Raw genomic sequence first — 21,702 nt, forward strand, 5'->3', positions numbered from 1 at the left:
AAATTCCCTTTTATATATAACATCATTGGAGCATTTGTTATTTTCAGCTAAAATGATTATAACAAGTAATTCAACCAACTAATATATTCAATATTATTGAACATACTCTCAAGTACATATTTAAGTAACATTTCTTAAATTAAGTATTTATTTTAAAAATTTGAGAGGTGAGTTTATTCAAAATATCTTAAATAAAGAACATTTTCTAAAAATAAAAGAAATAGTGTATACTGTATTTAGATGAACAAAACTGATTGGATGATCACTAGATAAGGTATGATCACATTCCTTCCCGCCATGACCACTCTCACACTCCCTACCATCTCCGCCTTCCCCCACCGTCGCCGCCACCATCTCCGGCGACTCATCATCTCCCAACTCTCACCACCCTCACCTACCAAACCTCCCGTCATCATTGTCGGCGCCGGCCTCTCCGGCCTCGCCGCCGCCACCAAGCTAACCTCCCTCAACATCCCCTTCCTCCTCCTCGAATCCTCAAACGCCGTCGGCGGCCGCGTCCGCACCGACGTCGTCGACGGCTTCCTCCTCGACCGCGGCTTCCAAATCTTCATCACCGCTTATCCCGAAGCTCAGAAGCTTCTAGATTACAATGCTCTAAACTTACGCACATTTTACTCGGGCGCCAAAGTGTACTACCACAACAACTTTTATACCGTTTCTGATCCTTTACGACACTTTTCGGACTCGTTATCGACGCTTGTTAATCCAATTGGGACATTTTTCGATAAATTGTTAGTCGCGGTGACGCGAATTAAAGTGTTAATTAAGTCTGATGAGGAGATTTTTAAGTGTGAGGAAGTGAGTACTATTGATTTACTAAGAGAGATTGGATTTTCGGAAAATATGATTGATAGATTTTTTCGTCCGTTTTTTGGAGGGATTTTTTTCGATAGGGAATTAGGGACAACTTCGAGGCTTTTCGAGTTTGTGTTTAAGTGTTTAGCAGTTGGGACTAACACACTTCCTGCTAATGGCATTTCCGCGATTCCTGAACAGTTGGCTGGGAAATTGCCAGCTGGATCGGTTAAGTTGAACTCGAGAGTTCGTATGATTAATGTGGGAATGGGATTGGATTCTGGTGTGAGTGTTGAGCTTGAGAATGGTGAGGTTTTGAGGGGTGAGAGTGGAGTGATACTTGCTGTTGAAGAACCCGAAGCGATTAGGCTTTTAGGTAGGAAAATGGATAGGGAGTTCAGAGAGCCTCGGAGAACTGTTTGTTTGTATTTTTCTACGGATGTGGAGGAAATACCTTTTAAGGATCCGGTTTTGTATATTAATGGTTCGGGTAAAGGGATTGTGAATAACATGTTTTTTGCGACAAATGTGGCTCCGTCGTATGGACCGCCAGGGAAGAGTTTGGTGTCGGTTTCACTTATTGGATTGTTTGAGGATGTTTCGGATGAGGATTTGATAGCTGAGGTTGTTGAGGAGCTTTCGGATTGGTTTGGAGGGTCGGTGGTTGGGTCGTGGAGACATTTGAGAACGTATAGGATAGGGTTTGCACAGCCGAATCAGTGTCCACCCACGGATTTGATGAAGGATCCGAGATTAGGGCCAGGGTTGTACCTGTGTGGGGATTACTTGACTAGTGCCACATTTGATGGAGCCTTGGTGTCGGGGAGGAGGGCAGTTGAGGCTTTGCTCAAAGATGAAGCCTTGCTCAAAGATGAGGCCTTGATCCAAGTTTAATTTTGTGTTGCACTTTTAAATTGTGAGTTGTAGTTAATTGTTTGTACAAAATGGCATAGAAAAATGAGATTTGAGTTGTTCTTTTCTTAATGTGACAATGCATAAGTTCTTACAAGGTCTAATTGTTCTTGAACAAGTTTTGAAATTTTTACAAACATTATGTTCCAGTGGCAAAACAACGGTATATAGACAAACATAGTAAGACTTTACAGATTTCGAAGGACTCTAGAAATTTGTTTTCATATTTTGAGTTTACTATAAGTGAAATTTTTTGTTTTGTTTTATTTATTTACCTGAAGTTGCGATAAATTTTCTGTAAGTAATTCAGTCTTATCCTTGTGTATGTTTTATATATGATTGAGAGGGATGATATTTCTTGTAGTTTCTCTATGAAGTTTAGATGCTCTATGCAGGCGCATTTAGTTTAGATGCTCTATGCAGGCGCATTTACGAAATAATAGTTTTTGCTGGAAAAATGTGCATCTGAACGCAATTTAGATGATGTTATTAACATACAAATTTTAGCATTCATTTGCACAATGGAAGAGAAACAGACAATTTGCTGAAAGGTTCCTGTGCTCTTTCTCTGTATACTTGTTGAACTCAGATCATCTCTCATGAGTTTTCTGTTTAATTATTTACCTGTCTACAGGTCCAGAACATTTAGAGGCAGCTGAATATGTAACGCAACATGGATATAAATTTCTTACAGAAGATATCATCAAATCTGTAAGTTTTAATTGCCTACATTCTATATTTTGTCCTATATTTTGTTGACTTGTCAAGTGTAACGAGAATGGTCAGATGATGAATATGATGCTGTGTTGATAAGAAAGCATGTTAGTAGTAAGATGTTGATTTAATTTGCCTAGAAAAAAGAGAAAGTGGTAATTTAACCCACCTTAGTTGACAATTTAACAAATGTTATTTCTGTTACTTACAAGTTACAACCAAATAGAAATTGATATAAAAGAAGTACTGATTACAAAAGTATGCCCGGAACTAGTAATTTATCTTTCTGTCGAGAGTTCCTAGATGACGCAAAAAATGTTGATTGACATCTGATACCTTCAGCTTTAAGAACACCCAAAAACCATTAATGATGCAATTAGTGTCATTTTCTGATAATTAGAAATTTAAACAAGTTTAGCATATACATCTTTGTTTCAGTCATATCTTTAAATATTCGGTTCTTAGAAATTTAAACAATATAACATTTATATTTTTGTTTCAGTGAAATCTTTAAATTGGATTTCAACACATCTGCATGTTCACTATTTAACACACATTCTTAAGATGATGATAATTGCCGATATGTTACAATTATCTAAACGTCTTCTTTTGACATAATACACTGAACAAATTCATAGAGCTTTAGTTTGCACAGTTCCTAAAATGTAGCCCTTGATACCTGAGTACCAACAAGTTTCTTGTCAAATCCTGTAAAGCTAGTACTTTGTGATGAAGATGCCCCATCTGATGGAGGATGACAACCTTTATCATATATCATTGAGTAGTCTGTTATCACACCAGCGCCTTCTTGGTGAAGATCAAATGGTAGCTGTGGAATGCTGGCATCCCCTAACAGAACTTGCACAACACTTCTCATACTGGGTCTGTGATCAGCAAGAGGGTGAGAGCAAAGTAAGCCAAGACTAAGCACAACCTCTGCTTCATATTGGTTGTATTCATCTAGAGTAGGATCAACTGCATGAAGTATTTTTCCTCCAGAATGTAGGTCCCTAACCCAGTCTACCAGAACCAATTCTTCAGGGATCTTTTGTGGCTCGATTGGCCTCCTACCAGAAACTAACTCTAGCATAAGTGCACCATAGCCATACACGTCTGTTCTTGTTGTGGCTTTACCTGTCTTGGTGAGTTCAGGAGCCAGGTACCCCAGTGTCCCAACTATGTGAGTGGTCTGTGGGTGCAATCCATGGTCATAAGTCCTTGCAAGACCAAAATCTCCAAGCTTAGCATTAAGATCTGCATCTATTAGGACATTGCTCGGCTTCACATCTCTGTGAACTACTATCTGGTCGCATTCTTCGTGAAGGTATAATAATGCCTGTGCAACGCCAACTAGTATATTATACCGTTTCTCCCATGTTAGTAACTTCTTTTTCTGCTGAGGATTTTCAAACAATAGGTGATCGAGGCTTCCATTTGGAACATAATCGTAAATGAGGTGCAGCTCGTCTTGTCGGCGACACCATCCGTGTAGCTGTACCAGATTACGATGCCTGAGTCGTCCCATGCTTGTTATTTCGGCTACAAATTCCCTCATTCCCTGGCGGGAGTCTTGAGCTATTCGCTTTATTGCCACTTCCAGCCCCGTTTCAGGGATGACACCCTTATAGACTCTTCCAAAACCTCCAGATCCAATAAGGTGTTTCTCACCAAATCCTTTTGTTGCTGCAACGAGATCTGAATACTTGAATCTTCGAGCTCCATACTCAACCTCCCAGTCTTCTAAAATGTCATCTTCGTTATTGAAGTGGTGTATGATGTGAGTAGCACCTAATATAATCAAGATAACTAGAGTGACAGTGGCCAAACTGATGCCCACAATGAATCCCTTACTATGAATTACTTTCACCGATTTATCCAGAGATGGGAGTTCAGATGGATCTAAATCTTGTGCCTTCCCACCAAAACAAAAGCTCCAGCCAAGGATATTATGGCTGGCCGAGAGCAAACCTGTGGAAGCAGTAAAGCCAATGTACATATATTCATTTATCACTGTTGAGAGGTCAATAGGAAGACTTATCAGGGGCTTTTGTGGCCTCAATATGCCAACAGGAGCTACAGTTACATTCAGCAGCATCTCTTGATTGTTATATTCAATCCATGCATGGAATGGACTTCCACTCTTAAGATTAATGGACATGGTGGTGTTGCCTATGAAATAAGCTGCTGGTTTAGAAATATTAGAGAACAAGCTAGATATGTCAATCCCAACATGATTATCATTGATATCCATGAATTCAAGATTTTGGACAACATCAAACTCAACAGCTAGTGCTCGGGTGGAATAAGTTTCCATACTAGTATCATTTGGAAGGCCCATGTACTGATTTAAACGACATTCTGGTGGTTGTTTGGTGGACAGGAGAACAAAGGTGAGGCCATGGCCCCCAATCTCTGGATACTTTGGGTTTATGGAGAACACAAAATTGGTGCTGAAGGTGACAACAGAAGATTTGTTACCTTTATTTTGACTTGGCATGAATTGCAAAGCAGATGGATAAAATGCATGTCCTATGAGCTTCGGTTTATCATTAGTGATTGCCAATATGCCATCAGATCTTAAATATGAATCTCCATCAAAACTCAGATCTGCATGCTTGAACCCGTTGTATGTGAAATTTACTTGAGAATGGACAAATTGTAGAAGAAGAAGTTGCAACATGAAGAACAAGAATTTCATGGCAGAATTCACAATTAGTGTTAAACTTGTAGGACGCTGTGCAGTCAACTAATTTGTGAAATTAGGATAGTTTTGGCATATGGGCTTATGCTAATATTATTAAAGGATAACAGACTTGTAGATAATTTTATAAGAGGTGTCAAGAACATACATTCTGTCCAGAAGTAGGATTTTTTATATCGCCAAGTTGGATTACGTAACAGAATTCGCCTCTTCGTTATCTTGTTGGATTCATTAACTTAATATGCCTCTTCGTTATCTGTGATACCGATCCCGACTTCTATGGTGATAGTATTTGGCTTGCACAAGATGCAATATGTATGTGCTTTCACTATAATTTAATTACTAATCTTATCCCCATGCAAGCTGATCTTACTATCTCCAATAAAAAGGTTATCACTGCATGCACATGGGAATAGTCGTATGATTTCATGCAGTTGTTTACATTCAGAGGCTCTATTTGCTCATGAAGGAGATCTATTGCTATTTCGGAGGAAATTAAAGGGGAGGGGATCTCAAATTCGAGGTACGAAGGGAAAATTCTTCTTAATAAACTGTCAAATTGTAATCTGTTAATTATTGAAAACATGTAAAGGGTTTATGATTATTCTATTGTATAATACATGTGAGCTGATGCATATGCGTGCATGAATGTTTGAAACCTGACTAGAACAATTATACAGGTTAAATATTACTTCTATTTTTTAGAGTTGCTACTCTGTAAGTCTCTTTTCCTATGACTATCTGTTATAGAGTGAGCTCTCTGCTCAGGAAAAGAACCTTCCTTTCGGATAATAATTATCAGATAATTAAATCCTTCTCCTCATAGATGCAGCAGTACAAAGCCATTAAAAATTTGGCACATATGGAATTAAATTTAAGATTTAAAGCTGGTTCATAGTCATGCTGATATTATTTAGTGAAAGTCTTGTTAACTGTTGGCTTGTATCATACATGTGATCTCAAAAATAAGGGCTGGAATTCCATGACTCGGAACTCCTGGGGCGGGGATACAATCTGCTACAACTTGATAGTTAAAAATGTGGCCTAAGAGCTCAAAACCCAATCTCAACCATATGCTTGTCTATTTTACCGAGATAGAAAAAGATGTTAATGTCTATGTTCTGGGTGACAATTTGCAGCTCATACTTTGTAATGTTAAATACTGAAAAATGATTAATTATTCTCAACTTGATGCTTTATTTCTTTCCCGTTTAGGTCATCTTGGCAAGTTGACATGCTTCTTCTGTAAACTTTCAATGGAGACAAAGTCCTATAACTTGGTGAACATATCCAGAACTCGCAGCTACTCTCTGGTATGCTTATAATTTGATGCTTAATTATCAAGAAACTGTAATGCAGTGCCTCTTCAACGCTGCTCTGTTATGCACCTCTTTTTACTTTCCGATTTTAATTCTTGAGACATGGGTTTTCCAGTGTTGCAGAGTCATACGCTCGTAGCGCATTCAACTAATTTCTTAATTATAAATATATCCAGTTTCTCGCAACTTAAATAAAATCAATGTCAGAAGATAACAGAAGTACATGATATTACCAAATTTAGGATGATGATTTTACAGGGTATATCTGTGTTTTTTGTCGAAAAAATCGTTGTTGAAATGAACTGAACAGGGATACAGTGAAAGAGAAAAAAGCATTTCATATGCTATACTTTTGCTGTATCTTGGTAGTTAACCATACTATTCTTCAGTTCCAGACAGTTCATCATATAGTTTTTTCCCATTTTGTGAAATTTCATTCATTTACTCAAACTGTTATTTGCCTCTTCTCATAATTTGTACAATTCTTTTTATAATTATGTGTAATTTCCATTCTATATCTATCTGATAGCGTGACTTAGAAGATGAAGCAGACTTCATAGAAATCATTAGGTAGATTCATAATTGACTTTCAACTACAGACTGAGAAGATGAAGTAAGCTATACGAAGATGTTCAGCCAGCATAGTTTCTAACCAATGGTGCATATTTTTAAATTTATCTAATAAACTTCGATTTAGTAGGTCGTTATGAGTTCATATTGGTGTAAAGTTATAGTAGCTCGTTATGAGTTTAAATTTGCGGTTCCGCTTCTCGATCAAACATAAGCAAAAATTTATTCAATTAAATTGATCAAATAACCATATTTACAGTCATGTACATGACCTACATTTGGAACACAACTCTGTTTATAAGATGGGCATTAATCAACTAATTAACAAGTAGAGCTTCCTCCAATGCCACACAAGCTAGTAGCTACCTCAATGTCAATCAAATCAAAGCCTTTCACTTTCTCTCTTTTTATATGTATATATCCATGTTGGAATTATGAGCTATTACCAATAAAATTGTTTTGTTTCCATTATAAGGCTTAACAGACTTGCTAGCTTTCTTTGTTTCTTAAGTTTGAAAATTACCAAACTGTTAGGCAAAAAGTGATCAACTTAAATTATGAAAAAGGTGGGCATGAAGATGAGCTTCTTTCCTTTCTTTGCCACTAGCTATGTGAACTACTTAGTGCCCCCCACAATCTATATACACACTCAGTGTCTGAGTTTTATTCCTAGAGGTAAATATTTGTGTACATGTACATGGCATAATTAGGAAGACACTAAACATAAGCCATTTTGATATTGGAACATGCTAAATTATATGTTTTGGCATTTGACATGCACATTTTTAAAGCCTCCCTTAATTATCTACGACATTCAAATTTGCTTGGGACCTTCAATATTGCTTGTACTCGTTTTTTAAGTCCTATTGACTTATGTACTTTGTTTTTAAGTAATTACGCAAGTAAACATCAGGAGTCGAACATTTAACTTCCCGCAAGATGGATAAGAGTTCAACTACTGCACCAACACTTCGTAAAGTTGGTTGACTTGTGTACTCCTGAAAGAATGGAATGGTAATTTATTCATTAAAGTTGAAACTAGGAGGAGTTTAGAATGTGTCTGCATTGTTATGTATTCAGTACCAACCAAAATATCTCTTAAAATCTCTGTTCTGGATCAACTTCAACTCTGTTACGGCTCTCAAACCATAGGATAACTCTTCAATGAGTACATACAGAAGTGCACAAGTGGTTTTAGTGTTAGAGTGTTCTTATCATGATTAATTGTAATTAGCAAATATAATGCCTCTTTTCATTTAGTTAATTAGACAAACTCATGCCAGAATAATTACCTTTGTTGTTGAAAGGAACAGAAGATATCATTTTCCCCTGTTAAATTATTATAACTTGACAAAACTTGTACTATTGGTGATAGATATTAACTTGTACGAATTTTTTTGTGGTAAATTTACTGTAAATTAATCGTCCTGCTGTATATTTTTCAGCATTTCCAGAACTATTTATACAGGAGTTCCGGATTTCAATCAAATTATTGTGTCAAACTGTTGCGACATTTGTTGTTATTTTTTTATCCAAGCCGTAGTTTAATATTGTCGAACCAAAATATTAATTTATGCAGAAAAAATAATTGGAGTCAATTTTAAATCATATCCGCCCGTAAATATGATTTTTAGTCGAATTTTAGGGTTCTTTATGTCTCAAAAACTCTTATTTTAATGAATATATTGCTGATATAGCTGCAACAGCATGGGTCAAGAATTATTACACGTAGATAATATGTCAATTACATTAATGAAAGATGTTTTCTTTTAGTGTTGACTTTCGATTTATTTAATTATATAATACATATTTTTGAAATTCGTAGGCTCAACAGAATTAGTTAAAGTGCAACTGTTCACAAATGAGACAGTCTCTTCTATCTTAGCAAATGAGACAGGCTGTATCTAAATGAGACAGATACTATATATTCAGCAGAATGTAAATTGCAGAAATATAAACATGCAATGCTGGAAATATGTTAATGCAAGAACACCAAATCTTTTCACTTGGTTCGGCCCCTATACCTAATCTATGGCCTACATCCAAGTCCCCATGCCAACTAGCATAGAGAATGTATTATATCCACTTAAATAAAGTACTTACAAACTTTCCTTGATTACAATCTTGGCCCTGAATGAAAGAACCATTTCCCTAGCACACAGCTACCTAGCACACAGCTACTTGGCCTTGATCTTGTAATCAATATTCCCACAACCCGGGACAAGTGATACAATACACCTTTCTTTCAAATACAAAGATAATAATGTGAAAGATTACAACTCGACTATACTCTTAATTAACTGGATTGTCAATGAATGTAATTAAGAGGATGTTTTTCTCAGAAAGATATAAGATGGAAAGTGCAGAGAGTTGTATGTTTCTGAAAAACATCAAGTCAGTTTATATAGAAAACATGTAACGGATATAATGTATTTCAAACTCTTTTAAAGATAATAAAAGATAAGATTAGGTTTGAAATATTTGAATGTATAAAACAAGTAATCCGTTAGTTTGTTTCTTGAAAGAGATAAACCTGAGAGAGATAAGGAATTTGAAATATGTTAGGTTTATCTAAGATAGAGTTTGTTTTGAAAAGATAAGTCAAAGGTTATCCAGTTAACTAAGTTAACATTTAAACAAAACTCTAATACTTATCTAAGTAACTAACAATCTGAATTGTTGTAGACTTCTTCAATGCATCATCAGAAATTACGAATTAACATTCTCCCCCTTTTATGATGATGCCAAGGGTAAAGAAGTGTTATGCTCCCCCTATCAAAAACACTTTAATCTCCTGTTGCAATATGTTAGATAAAAACAGTGTATATATGCAACAATCAGTTGATAATCATGAGAATATGCAAATGAAACATATGACCAATCAAATGAGACAGGTAAACAAATGGGACAACAAATAAGATTAAAAACCAAGATTAAAAACCAAGAACTCAACAGTACTTAAAGTTATAAAACCTTAAATATTTAATCCAGCACATAAACTAGTGCTATCCAACCAAAATCATCCAATCAATCAGATAAATAAACCAAGAAGCAATCGTCTTAAACAAACAAACACAAACACATTAAAAACTTTTCCCCCTCAACATCATAAAAGGCGGGTAAAGAAACTAGTCAGAATCATCAACATCGACAGGAGCAGAATCTCGAGTCTTTCGCTTTCCCTTGTTGTGGTAAACTGGAGAAGCACCATACTCAGAGAACAGTTTGTCTAACTTGCCTTCATCTGGAGCTTTCCCATCCCTCTTGCGAAGCCATTCCAGAATATACGAACGATATTCAGCACGAGTCATCCCAAAAGCTTCAGGTGGAGGAACTGCAGGCAGGGGCAAAGGGGAAGTAATCTCGGCCAGAGTCATATCACCAAGCCAGTCCTTTTTCTGGTGCCATGGCATGCTACGGGTAGAGACCTGCTGAGATATGTACTTGGTTTCTGTACCAAGTTTATAGAAGAGCTTGACAAATTCTTCCTCCCACGCCTTGGCAGTGGTAACCATCCCCTCATGAAGCACACCAAATTCAAAATCTATAGCCCTACTCACCTTCTTATCATGGACATGTAAAATCTCCAACTTAGCATTTATTGATTCAAGAGAAGCAGTAACAGATTTATTAAACATCTCATAGGAGGCACGCATCATACTGACTTGTGAAGTCAGGGATGCCAATGACTCGATAGAAGCAAACTGAGTTTTAAGAGACTCCAAGAGATGGTTGTTTTCAGAAACTTTTGACAACAACGATTTCAATAAAACAGAGTCCTCTTGATCAGGATCAGACATATAGTGAGGAGACTCAGGAAACGAACCAAACAACTTATGACCCTCACCAAAAATAAGAACACCAGACTCAATAATCTCAATAATATTAGCAGACAGGACAGACAGATCAAACATAGTAGACACTGGCTCAGTGTTATCATCATCAGAAACAATAGAAAAATGTCTAAAGATCTTTGTCAACAAAGCAGGAAAGGACAAGTTCATAGACTCATGAGACGCACAATGACTCATGTATTTGATAATCAACGAAGCAATATCACAAGGAGTTTTAGTCATGAAAACCGAAATTAAAACAACATCTTGATAAGTTACACGGTCACGACCGCTCTTTCGAGGCAAAAGATTTGTATGAAACAATTTAAAAAGCAATAAAGCAAGTGGAGTAAGATCATGTACCATGGGCTTAAGAGAGGTACCGATAAAGTTCTCACCAAGAATCACTTTCAGTTGTTCTTCATACTGTAATCCTGGAAACTCCATGAATGCTGCATGTGTGGTATACGGACAGACACCGGAGCACGAGATACCACAAACTCGAGACAACAGATTAGCATTGAACACAATCGGAACACCTTGAACCTCAGAATAAACCATATCCTCCTTCATCATTGAGAAATTAGAGTAAAATTCCCGAACCAAAGAAGGGTAAATAACATCTGGTGGGGATAAAAGAGGTTCACAACCGAGAGCGGAGAATAAATCAACAACACCCACTCGCTGAAGCAGAGCAAGATCACAAATTCGTTCTTTAAGAATGGGTTTTGACACGATTTTAGGCTGAGAAGATTTTTCGGGTGACATTGGAATAGAGGTATCGGGATTAGTTCTTTGGCGTTTAAGAGAAGAAGATGATGGGTTAGGGGTTTTAGCGGGTTTAGATTTGGATCGAGTATGAGGGGTCGACATTGTTGAAGAAGAAGAGAAACGTTTGGAAAGAGGAAAAGAAAAAGAAGTTGAGATTAAATAGGACAAGAGAAGAATATGAAGAGTTAGAAGTGAGATAGAAGTAGAAAGGTGGAGTGTATCTCGAAAAACGAGGAGACACACAGAGATTGAGAAGAAACAGATGGAGTAATCAAATCAAAGTTAAAGACTTGAAGGAAAAATGCATGCAACTCGGTTTAGTTCCAAAGTTCAAGAGTCCCATCAAATAATTACATATAAAATATAAAATTAAGACTGAAACACGCAAACTAATTAAACCAAACACGGCAATTAATTCACAAAAATTCATCAATAAATTCCATAGATAAATCAGCATTAAATTAATCAATTAATTAAACACTCGATTATACAATTTCAGTCATAAAGATGAATTATGCAAATAATTGACACAAATAAGCTAAATAGAATGCATGCAGGGATGTAAAAATGAGTTAATGAGAAATAGTGCACATACCAAGTTCACGTCTCATAAGACAAAAACGGTCTTCACCTAAAGGTTTGGTGAAAATATCTGCTCTTTGCTTATCAGTTGAGATATAAATTAACTCAATATTACCTTTTGAGACATTATCTCGCAGAAAATGGTGACGAACATCAATATGTTTAGTACGAGAATGCATAACAGGATTTTTAGAAATATTAATAGCAGAGGTATTATCACAATAAATTGGAATATTTGTATAAGAAATACCAAAATCCTGCAATGTTTGTTGCATCCACAAAATTTGAGCATAGCAACTACCAGCTGCAATGTATTCTCCTTCAGCAGTAGAAAGAGCTACAGATGTTTGCTTTTTACTGTGCCATGCAACCAAACAATCACCTAAATATTCACACGCACCACTTGTACTTTTTCTATCAACCTGTGATCCTGCATAGTCAGCATCTGAAAAACCAATTAAGTTAAAAGAAGTAGAACTAGGATAAAATATTCCAAGATCTCTAGTTCCCTTAAGATACTTAAAAATCCGTTTAACTGCATTCAGATGAGATTCTTTCGGTTGAGATTGAAAACGAGCACAAAGACAAACACTATACATAATATCAGGACGAGAGGCAGTTAAATATAATAACGAGCCGATCATACCTCGATATTTAGTAATGTCTACAGGTGTACCTTGTTCATCTTTAGTGAGCTTGACAGATGTACTCATCGGAGTAGCTTTAGCACAAATATTTTCTAATGCAAATCTCTTAAGCAAATCATTCACATACTTACTTTAATGTATAAAAATACCTGCGGCAGATTGGTTAATTTGCAAGCCTAGAAAATATTGCAATTCACCCATTAAACTCATATCAAATTCTTTATGCATGCAGTTAGAAAACCACTTACACAAAGATTCATCAGTTGATCCAAACACAATATCATCTACATAAACCTGTACTAATAGAAAATGATGGCATTTATGAAAAATAAAAAGAGTTGGATCGAGTGTACCACGAGTGAAGCCATTCTTTAGCAAAAACTGACTGAGACGCTCATACCAACATCGAGGGGACTGTCTCAATCCATAAACAGATTTTTTGAGCTTGTAGACATAGTGTGGATATTTTTCATGAATGAAACCTGGAGGCTGCTTCAAATAAACTTCTTCCTTAAGATGACCATTTAAAAATGCGCTTTTAACATCCATTTGGTAAAGCTTGAATCCTTTGTGAGCTGCAAATGCCATTAGAATCCGAATAGCTTCGAGACGTGCTACAGGGGCATATGTCTCGTCGAAATCAATTCCTTCCTGTTGGTTGTATCCCTGAGCCACCAAGCGAGCTTTATTCCGAATAATGTTACCATCTTCATCCTTCTTGTTCTTGAAAACCCAACGAGTACCGATGACTTTTGCATTAGAAGGAGGAGAGACAAGTTCCCAGACTTGACAACGTTCAAACTGGTTCAATTCTTCTTGCATGGCAACCGACCAACATTCATTTGCAACAGCTTCTTGAGCATTTTTCGGTTCAAATTCAGCAACAAAAGCACAGAATGCACATAAGTTATGAAGCCTGCTTCGCGTAGAAATCCCTTGATCTAAATCAGTAAGAAGATTATCTGGTGGATGATTCTTCACAGTCCTAGAAGATTTAGGAAGTTGAATATTACTCATCTCTTCCTCATTAGAATTGTCTGCCTGGAAATGAATCGGAGTTGTCTCATTCAAAAGAGACTGCCTCATTTCCGCTTGTGAAGATTTATCCAGAGGAGTAACAGAATTCACATTTGAAACACTATCGGGAGTCTTTGGAGAGCCAGAAGATTCATCTGAAGCTTGAGTAGACCCCAAAGAATTATCAGAAGACTGAGATGGACCTGGAGAGTCTTGACTGCTTGATTTGTCAAAATGAGACTGACTCTTTTCAGAATGAGACTGTCTCATTTGGGAATGAGACGATAGATCCGCAACATCTTCTTCAATTTGAGATATCTTCAAGGCAGATTCATTAAATGTAATGTTGATAGATTCTTCAACTTTGAGCTTGATAGAATTATAAACTCTATAGGCCTTGCTTGTAGTAGAATATCCCAAGAAAATTCCTTCCGTAGATTTAGCATCAAATTTTCCTCTAGTGTTCTGTGTATCTAAGATAAAACATTTTGAACCAAATACTCGAAAATAACTGATGTTAGGCGTTTTATTCTTAAGCAATTTATAAGGAGATTTAAGCAAAATAGGACGAATAAGCACTCTATTTAATACATAACAGGAAGTGTTTACCGCTTCTGCCCAGAATTTACGTGGCAGATTACTTTCATGAAGAAGAGTACGAGCAGTTTCCTGTAGAGTTCTTTTCTTGCGTTCAACAACTCCGTTTTGTTGAGGTGTACGTGGGGCAGAGAATTCATGAGTAATGCCTCTAGATTTGCAGAAAGTCACGAAATCTTTCTCGAATTCTCCTCCATGATCACTATGAATAGTCTTGAGCTTTAAGGAATACTTAGTCTCAAGGTTAGTAATAAGATCTTTGAATTAACTAAAAGCTTCATCTTTAGTACGCAAGAATAACACCCAAGTAAAACGAGAGTAATCATCTACTATAATAAAAGCATAATTCTTACCTCCCAAACTTACATATCTTTCTGGACCAAAAAGATCTAGATGTAACAACTGTAGAGGAACAGAAGTTGATACTTTATTCTTCGCAGTAAAGGAAGTTTTCACCTGTTTTCCAAGCTGGCAAGCTGAACATGGTTCTGACTTCTTGTATTTCAGCTTTGGTAAACCTCGAACTAACTCATGTGAAGATATCTTTCGAAGTAGATCCATATGAACATGATCAAGACGCCTATGCCACAGATTATGTTGTTCTTGAACGGTAGCTAGACAGATTTCTTCTTGCTGCTCATCAAAATCTAACACAAAGATGTTTCCCTTTCTTTTGGCTACTAAAGCAAACTCGTTAGCTTTATTACCGATATAGCAAACATCTTTATCAAACTTAACACTATGACCAGCATCAGTTAACTGACTTACGCTAATAAGATTATATTTAAGACCGTCAACTAAACGAACATTGTTAATAGCAAACTTGTCGTTACCTATGGTACCTTTACCTACAATACGTACGGTAGTGGAATCTCCAAGAGTAACTAAGCCTCCCTCTTTAGCGATTAATGAGAGAAACTTTGATTTATCTCCAGTCATGTGACGAGAGCAACCGCTATCAATAATCCACTTGTTTCGAGGAACATGGACTTTAAAACAGACTTGCAAAAGATCCTTTATCTCTTAGGTACCCATGTGACTTTGGGTCCTTGAATGTTAGTATCATAAATCTTATACAAATGTCTGTCAGATTTCTTAATCCACATTTGAACAATATTAACAGATTTATGTACAGATTTAGATCTAGTTGCTGAGTTAGTATCGCGGCCCTTAATACCACATAACCGAGATGCAGAATTGGTGTGACCAGATTTGCCACAGTCTTGACATTTTTCATAAGGCATCTTGTATTTCATAGGAGTTCTTTTGTAGCCACTTTGAAAAACCTTCTTCTTGTTGGCTGATCCATACCCCAAACCTTCTTTGTCAAGAGAAGATTTCTGTTGGGCAAGTAAAGCATTCAAGGTTCCTTCTCCATGAAAATATTTGGCTAGATCAGTTTCCAGCTGGGCAACCTTTTGCTTGAGTTCAGGAACTATAGAATCAGAAGATGCATTTGCTTCAGCAGAAAAAGTTTCCTTCTTTAATGCATCAAGACATGCATCTTTCATCTCGATCTCATTTTTGAGGTAGTTGACTTCTTCTTTCAGCTTAGAGACCTTCTCAGATAGTAGCTTATTTTCTTCTACTAAGGATTCATCTTTGATGGAATCATCAACCTCATTAAGAACCTCACTCAATGCTTGTTTAAGATAAGCATTCTTTTCTTTTAACTTTTTATTTTGAGCCTGCATGGTTAGTACATCCTGAGATATATATGAATTTCTATTAACTTGAACAGTATGTACCTCATCATTGTCACTAGAGTCAGATTCAAGTCCAGTAAAGCATAGTTGAGCTAATTCATCGTCTGAGTCAATTTCCACTTCAGAATCATCATCACTCCATGTGAGTAAAGCTTTCTTTTTGGCTTTGAGCTTGTAGCAGTCCTTCTTGAAGTGACCTTTCTTTCCACACTCAAAGCATGCATCCTTGTTTTGATTATTTTTGCCTTCCTTGTTTGAACTAGGTCTGAATTCTTTCTTTGGAAATGAAGACTTCATGGGTCGTTTAGATGTATTCTTTTTGGCCAGAAATTTGTGGAACTTCTTAGTGAGAAGTGCAATCTCCTCATCAGAATCTTCAGAAGAATCACCTGCATCTGCATTAAGAGCCAGAGTTTTCTTGCGAGGAGCTTCATCTTCTTCATCATATCTGCGTAGTTGGTTCTCGAATTCTTCCAATTCACTGAACAGTGTTAGAGTATCCATAGTCGAAAGTAGTGTCGAATCCTGCAGAATTGTAACCTTTGGAGCAAATTTCTTTGGCATTGCTCTGAGGATTTTTCTATTAATCTCAGATTGAGGAATGATCCTTTCCAGAAGTGAGATGGAGTTCATTAATGTCAGAAACCTCCCTTGAGCATCTCGAACGCTTTCATCTCTTTCCAACCTGAAACCTTCATAGTCACTCATTAGCATACTTAATTTTACTTCACGTACCTTAGACGTGCCTTCGTGGCTGACTTTGATCGTATCCCAAATCTGCTTGGCAGTAGTACATGCTGAAACTTTTCTTAATTCTGTAGCTACCATGCCATTGAGAAGTGAGTTCATCGCTTTAGCATTGGAGTTCATTGCATTCACTTCTTCAGGAGAAAGATCCTTGAGAGGTTTTGGCTTCCCTTCTTTCATGGGAATTGTAAAACCATTTTCTACAGCATCCCATTCGAATGCATTACGATGGAGAAAGATCTTCATCCGAAACTTCCAATCATTGTAGTTTTCAGCATCATGAAGCAGTGGTGGATAATTGTTTGAATAACTATCTGGTTGAGCCATGGATCGCTAGCAAAATAAACACTAAAAAGAGAATTAAATGCACCTGCTCTGATACCAAATGAAATTCGTAGGCTCAACAGAATTAGTTAAAGTGCAACTGTTCACAAATGAGACAGTCTCTTCTGTCTTAGCAAATGAGACAGGCTGTATCTAAATGAGACAGATACTATATATTCAGCAGAATGTAAATTGCAGAAATATAAACATGCAATGCTGGAAATATGTTAATGCAAGAACACCAAATCTTTTCACTTGGTTCGGCCCCTATACCTAGTCTATGGCCTACATCCAAGTCCCCATGCCAACTAGCATAGAGAATGTATTATATCCACTTAAATAAAGTACTTACAAACTTTCCTTGATTACAATCTTGGCCCTGAATGAAAGAACCCTTTCCCTAGCACACAGCTACCTAGCACACAGCTACTTGGCCTTGATCTTGTAATCAATATTCCCACAACCCGGGACAAGTGATACAATACACCTTTCTTTCAAATACAAAGATAATAATGTGAAAGATTACAACTCGATTATACTCTTAATTAACTGGATAATCAATGAATGTAATTAAGAGGATGTTTTTCTCAGAATGATATAAGATGGAAAGTGCAGAGAGTTGTATGTTTCTGAAAAACATCAAGTCGGTTTATATAGAAAACATGTAACGAATATAATGTATTTCAAACTCTTTTAAAGATAATAAAAGATAAGATTAGGTTTGAAATATTTGAATGTATAAAACAAGTAATCCGTTAGTTTGTTTCTTGAAAGAGATAAACCTGACAGAGATAAGGAATTTGAAATATGTTAGGTTTATCTAATATAGAGTTTGTTTTGAAAAGATAAGTCAAAGGTTATCCAGTTAACTAAGTTAACATTTAAACAAAACTCTAATACTTATCTAACTAACTAACAATCTGAATTGTTGTAGACTTCTTCAATGTATCATCAGAAATTACGAATTAACAATTTTTGCTTAAATAATTAAATGAGATTAAAAATTTCACTAGAACGTATCAAGTGACCCAAATCATAATTAACAAAAGATGAGTAACCAGTTAGTTTGTGAGGGGTTAGTGTGTAACTAGTTACTTTGACAACTTTACAAGGTCAAAAATTAAAATTAGTGGTGATTTTAAAAAAGCATTCAAACAATTATTATGAAAATTTGTCTCTTTTTGCCGCAGATTAATACAAATCCTCCTTAATTAGGGAGTTGATTAAATGCAGCAAGTAAAGGCAAATTAACAGATATCATGACAAGATGTTGATGTTGTGTGCTGATTTATATGTTTGTGTATGTTCACATCAATTATCCACTTGATCAAGTTATAATTAGCTTTAGGTTTGGCTTTGATATGGACCTCTACCCAAATATTTGTTTCCCTTGAATGAAGTGGTTTTATCTAACTGCGAAAAGATAAGCTTAATTGTTTTTTTCCATATAGTGTCATTGCATTGAAATAGTTAGGTCTCTGCACATGCAAATTTTTGTGTAGAAGTCAATAATAGTCGAATTTTCTTTAGACTTGACAAGTCAATTCTTTTGTGATGGTTCTGTCGCAAAGTTTTGTGTCGCTTAAAATGGCCTCTCATTTCTTCAATCACGTGGTGATAAATTTTTGATGATAATCGCATATTAAATTTTAAAATTTTACAAATTCATAGTTTACTAACAGAACATGACATTTTCAAGTAAATTAAGGGGTTTCCACGGGTTTTCTCCGGTGGAAAGCCCCAACCCTTCATTCTCTTTTGTCCTTATTAATTTCCCTTCAATAAAACCCAATTTTTTGGGTGTTTGTGTGTCTCTCCTTTTGGAGTGTGTGTTTTGTCTCTCCTTTTGGAGTGCTTTGTTATGTTTTTGTTTAATTATGGTTAGGTTTATTTGGTGTTGAATCGGTTGAAAACGAGTTTATTGATATTCTTGGTGATCTGCAAAGCCTGCGTCGAATCTGGAGCGGTGTTGATTATTGCAAGAGTTCACCTTTCACAACCAAAGATTGTTCATCTTTCACGTGTTTACACTTTCGGCATGTCTATAGCTGGTATCCGGCATGTAGATAGATGGGGTATTTTCGGCATGTCTATAGCCGGTGTCCGGCAAGTAGATAGTTGTGGTGTCGTTTCCTCCAATCTCTGTGATTGGTGTTTTTGAACATTGGGCTAACAATGGTTTTTATGTGATATAGTCAATTGCGATGTTGCTATTTTCAGAGATGTTGGTACAATTTGGATTGCTCGGGATGTCTTTGATTTTGTTTTTAATTTTAAGAATTTTTAAATTCTATGTGTTAAACGATCAGGAAACAAATCATCTAATTGTTTTTAGTATGATATTTGTTTTACCACCTGGTTGTATCGACAGTTGGGGGTTTGTCCCGACTGTATTATATTGAAGTTAATGAAAGTTTTCTGCATTTGTCAAAAAAAAAAAAAACAGAACATGACATTTCAATAAGTTACTTTTTTGGCTTAATTTTTACAAGAATAATGATGATACAAATATTAAGTAACGAGCGGAATTTATTTTTCGTTACAATTGAAAACAACAAATATAACTAATATCAATATTTAAATAATATATATTATTATATTAAAAACGAAACAATAAAATTTTGGTTGATAGTCGGTCTGGTCACTATAATTATAGTAATATTTAAAATAAAACATACTCATAAATAGATAAATATTTACTATAATTACGGTATTCCAAACAAAAAATTGGTTTAAATTATTTACTGAACCGGGTTAAAACAAAAAAAATTGAAATATAATAAGTTAGTCGATATAATGTCATCACGCTAAAACAAAATATATTATTTATTCATTTTAAAACAAAATAATATTCACCAGAGCTAAAATATAATTAAAAATTAATTAAATATAATTAGATGGTTGATATAACGGGCCTGAGGTTAAAACAAAATAATGTATAGTATTGTTCTATGCTAAAATTAAACAAATTAAAACTAAACTAAATGTTAATATAAATATATGTCTAATGGTTTTCATTAAAATAAACTAATATATAATTCACCCGCCCGGACTAAACAAAATTATATTATTTATTCAATTTTAAATAAAAATAAAAATATATATATATATAGTTAATTAGATTGGAAGAATTGGCTAAATAAAATAATAAATATTATTGATCTCTCTAAAAATATTATATTATCGGACCGGACTATAACAAAAAAAATTGAAAGAAATTTTGGGGGTCCATATAATGTCATCAAACTAACGGTTGGGTTAAATAAAATTATACAATTGATCCAAATTTAAATAAAAAATTAAAAAAACTACATATAATTATTTGGATTAAAATTAAAATAATAAATATTATTGATCCTCCTAAAACATTTTATTATTGGACCGGACTATAACAAAATAAAAATTTGAAAGAAAATTCGTGGGGTTGATATAATGTCATCAAACATGAATTTTTTGCTACTGACACATTAAATTTTACCATTGATTCGGGTTTAAACATATTAAAATAATATAAATCTGAATATAGTTAGTTGGATTTGGTCGGTTAACAGACTAATGACAATTGTATCTTATTGATCTCAACTAAAATGTACCTTTTAAATATATATAATAATATTTCGTAAAAACACCTATAAATATCAATAAAAATATAAATTTCATTCATTATAGTATTTTTTAAAACTGTAGTATCACTGACTTGTATACCTATGTGTAACTTCAAATTAAATTCAGAAAAATTATGTAATATTAAAATAATCCGCGTATCGCATAGGTGTTAGGCTAGTAATAAATATAATAACAAATATTTAAATTTGCAAAAATAAATAAATTAAACAAATGGGGGTGGGAGGACGCGAACTCGTGTCCCCCTAAACCGAGATTTGATATACCATGTTAAGTTACCGGTAACTCTAAAATATTAAGGTGGTAGCAGAAAAATCTAACAAAATCTTATACTCTTAATAGTCCCCCTTTTCGTACCGATTGACCCGATAATATATATAATCAATACAAATTAGATAGATAAAAAGACATAATCCAATATTAAATAAATCAGGAAACATAATTACCCGATACTAAATAAATAAGAAGACATAAAACATACGGACCGTTAGATTAAAAACAAAATCAATGTTCAAGATTATTTGGTATTTATAGCAAATGTGATAAGGAGAACTAAACTAAAACCACTATGATTATCAAATAAACACTCAATACTAAATAGATAAGGAGACATTATCTAATACTAAATAAATTAGAAGATATAATTACCCAATACTAAATAAATAAGAAGACATAAAATATACAGTTTGTTAGATTAAAAACAAAATCAATGGTTAAGATTATTTGATATTTGTTGTAAATATGATAGGGAGAACTAAACTAAAACTACTTTGATTGTGAAACAAACATTCACTACTAACTAGATTAGAAAACATAATCTAA

At 35.0% G+C, this 21,702-nt stretch overlaps 2 protein-coding genes across 8 annotated transcripts; one reads left to right on the forward strand and one right to left on the reverse strand.

The window, feature by feature from the left end:
• The first annotated feature begins 235 nt into the window (after window positions 1–235).
• LOC141683554 (15-cis-phytoene desaturase, chloroplastic/chromoplastic) lies at window positions 236–7,619 on the forward strand. Of its 7 annotated transcripts, none has more exons than XM_074488298.1 (4): window positions 236–1,732; window positions 2,363–5,666; window positions 6,359–6,456; window positions 6,992–7,619. In XM_074488298.1, the coding sequence occupies exon 1, from the start codon at window positions 277–279 to the stop codon at window positions 1,708–1,710; it is 1,434 nt and encodes a 477-aa protein (XP_074344399.1). In that variant the 5' UTR covers window positions 236–276; the 3' UTR covers window positions 1,711–1,732; window positions 2,363–5,666; window positions 6,359–6,456; window positions 6,992–7,619. The 7 variants fall into 7 exon arrangements, with proteins under 7 accessions (XP_074344399.1, XP_074344398.1, XP_074344397.1 ...); XM_074488297.1 differs by having other exon boundaries at window positions 2,363–3,766; window positions 3,860–5,666; window positions 6,359–7,619; XM_074488296.1 differs by having other exon boundaries at window positions 2,363–2,439; window positions 3,159–5,666; window positions 6,359–7,619.
• On the reverse strand, window positions 3,101–5,140 carry LOC141685044 (L-type lectin-domain containing receptor kinase IV.2-like). The gene has a single exon (XM_074490168.1). It carries the CDS (start codon window positions 5,138–5,140, stop codon window positions 3,101–3,103), a length of 2,040 nt encoding a protein of 679 aa, XP_074346269.1.
• Window positions 7,620–21,702: the final 14,083 nt, after the last annotated feature.

The sequence above is a fragment of the Apium graveolens genome, chromosome 9 (genome assembly GCF_009905375.1).
Source record: "Apium graveolens cultivar Ventura chromosome 9, ASM990537v1, whole genome shotgun sequence".
Classification (NCBI taxonomy): domain Eukaryota; kingdom Viridiplantae; phylum Streptophyta; class Magnoliopsida; order Apiales; family Apiaceae; genus Apium; species Apium graveolens.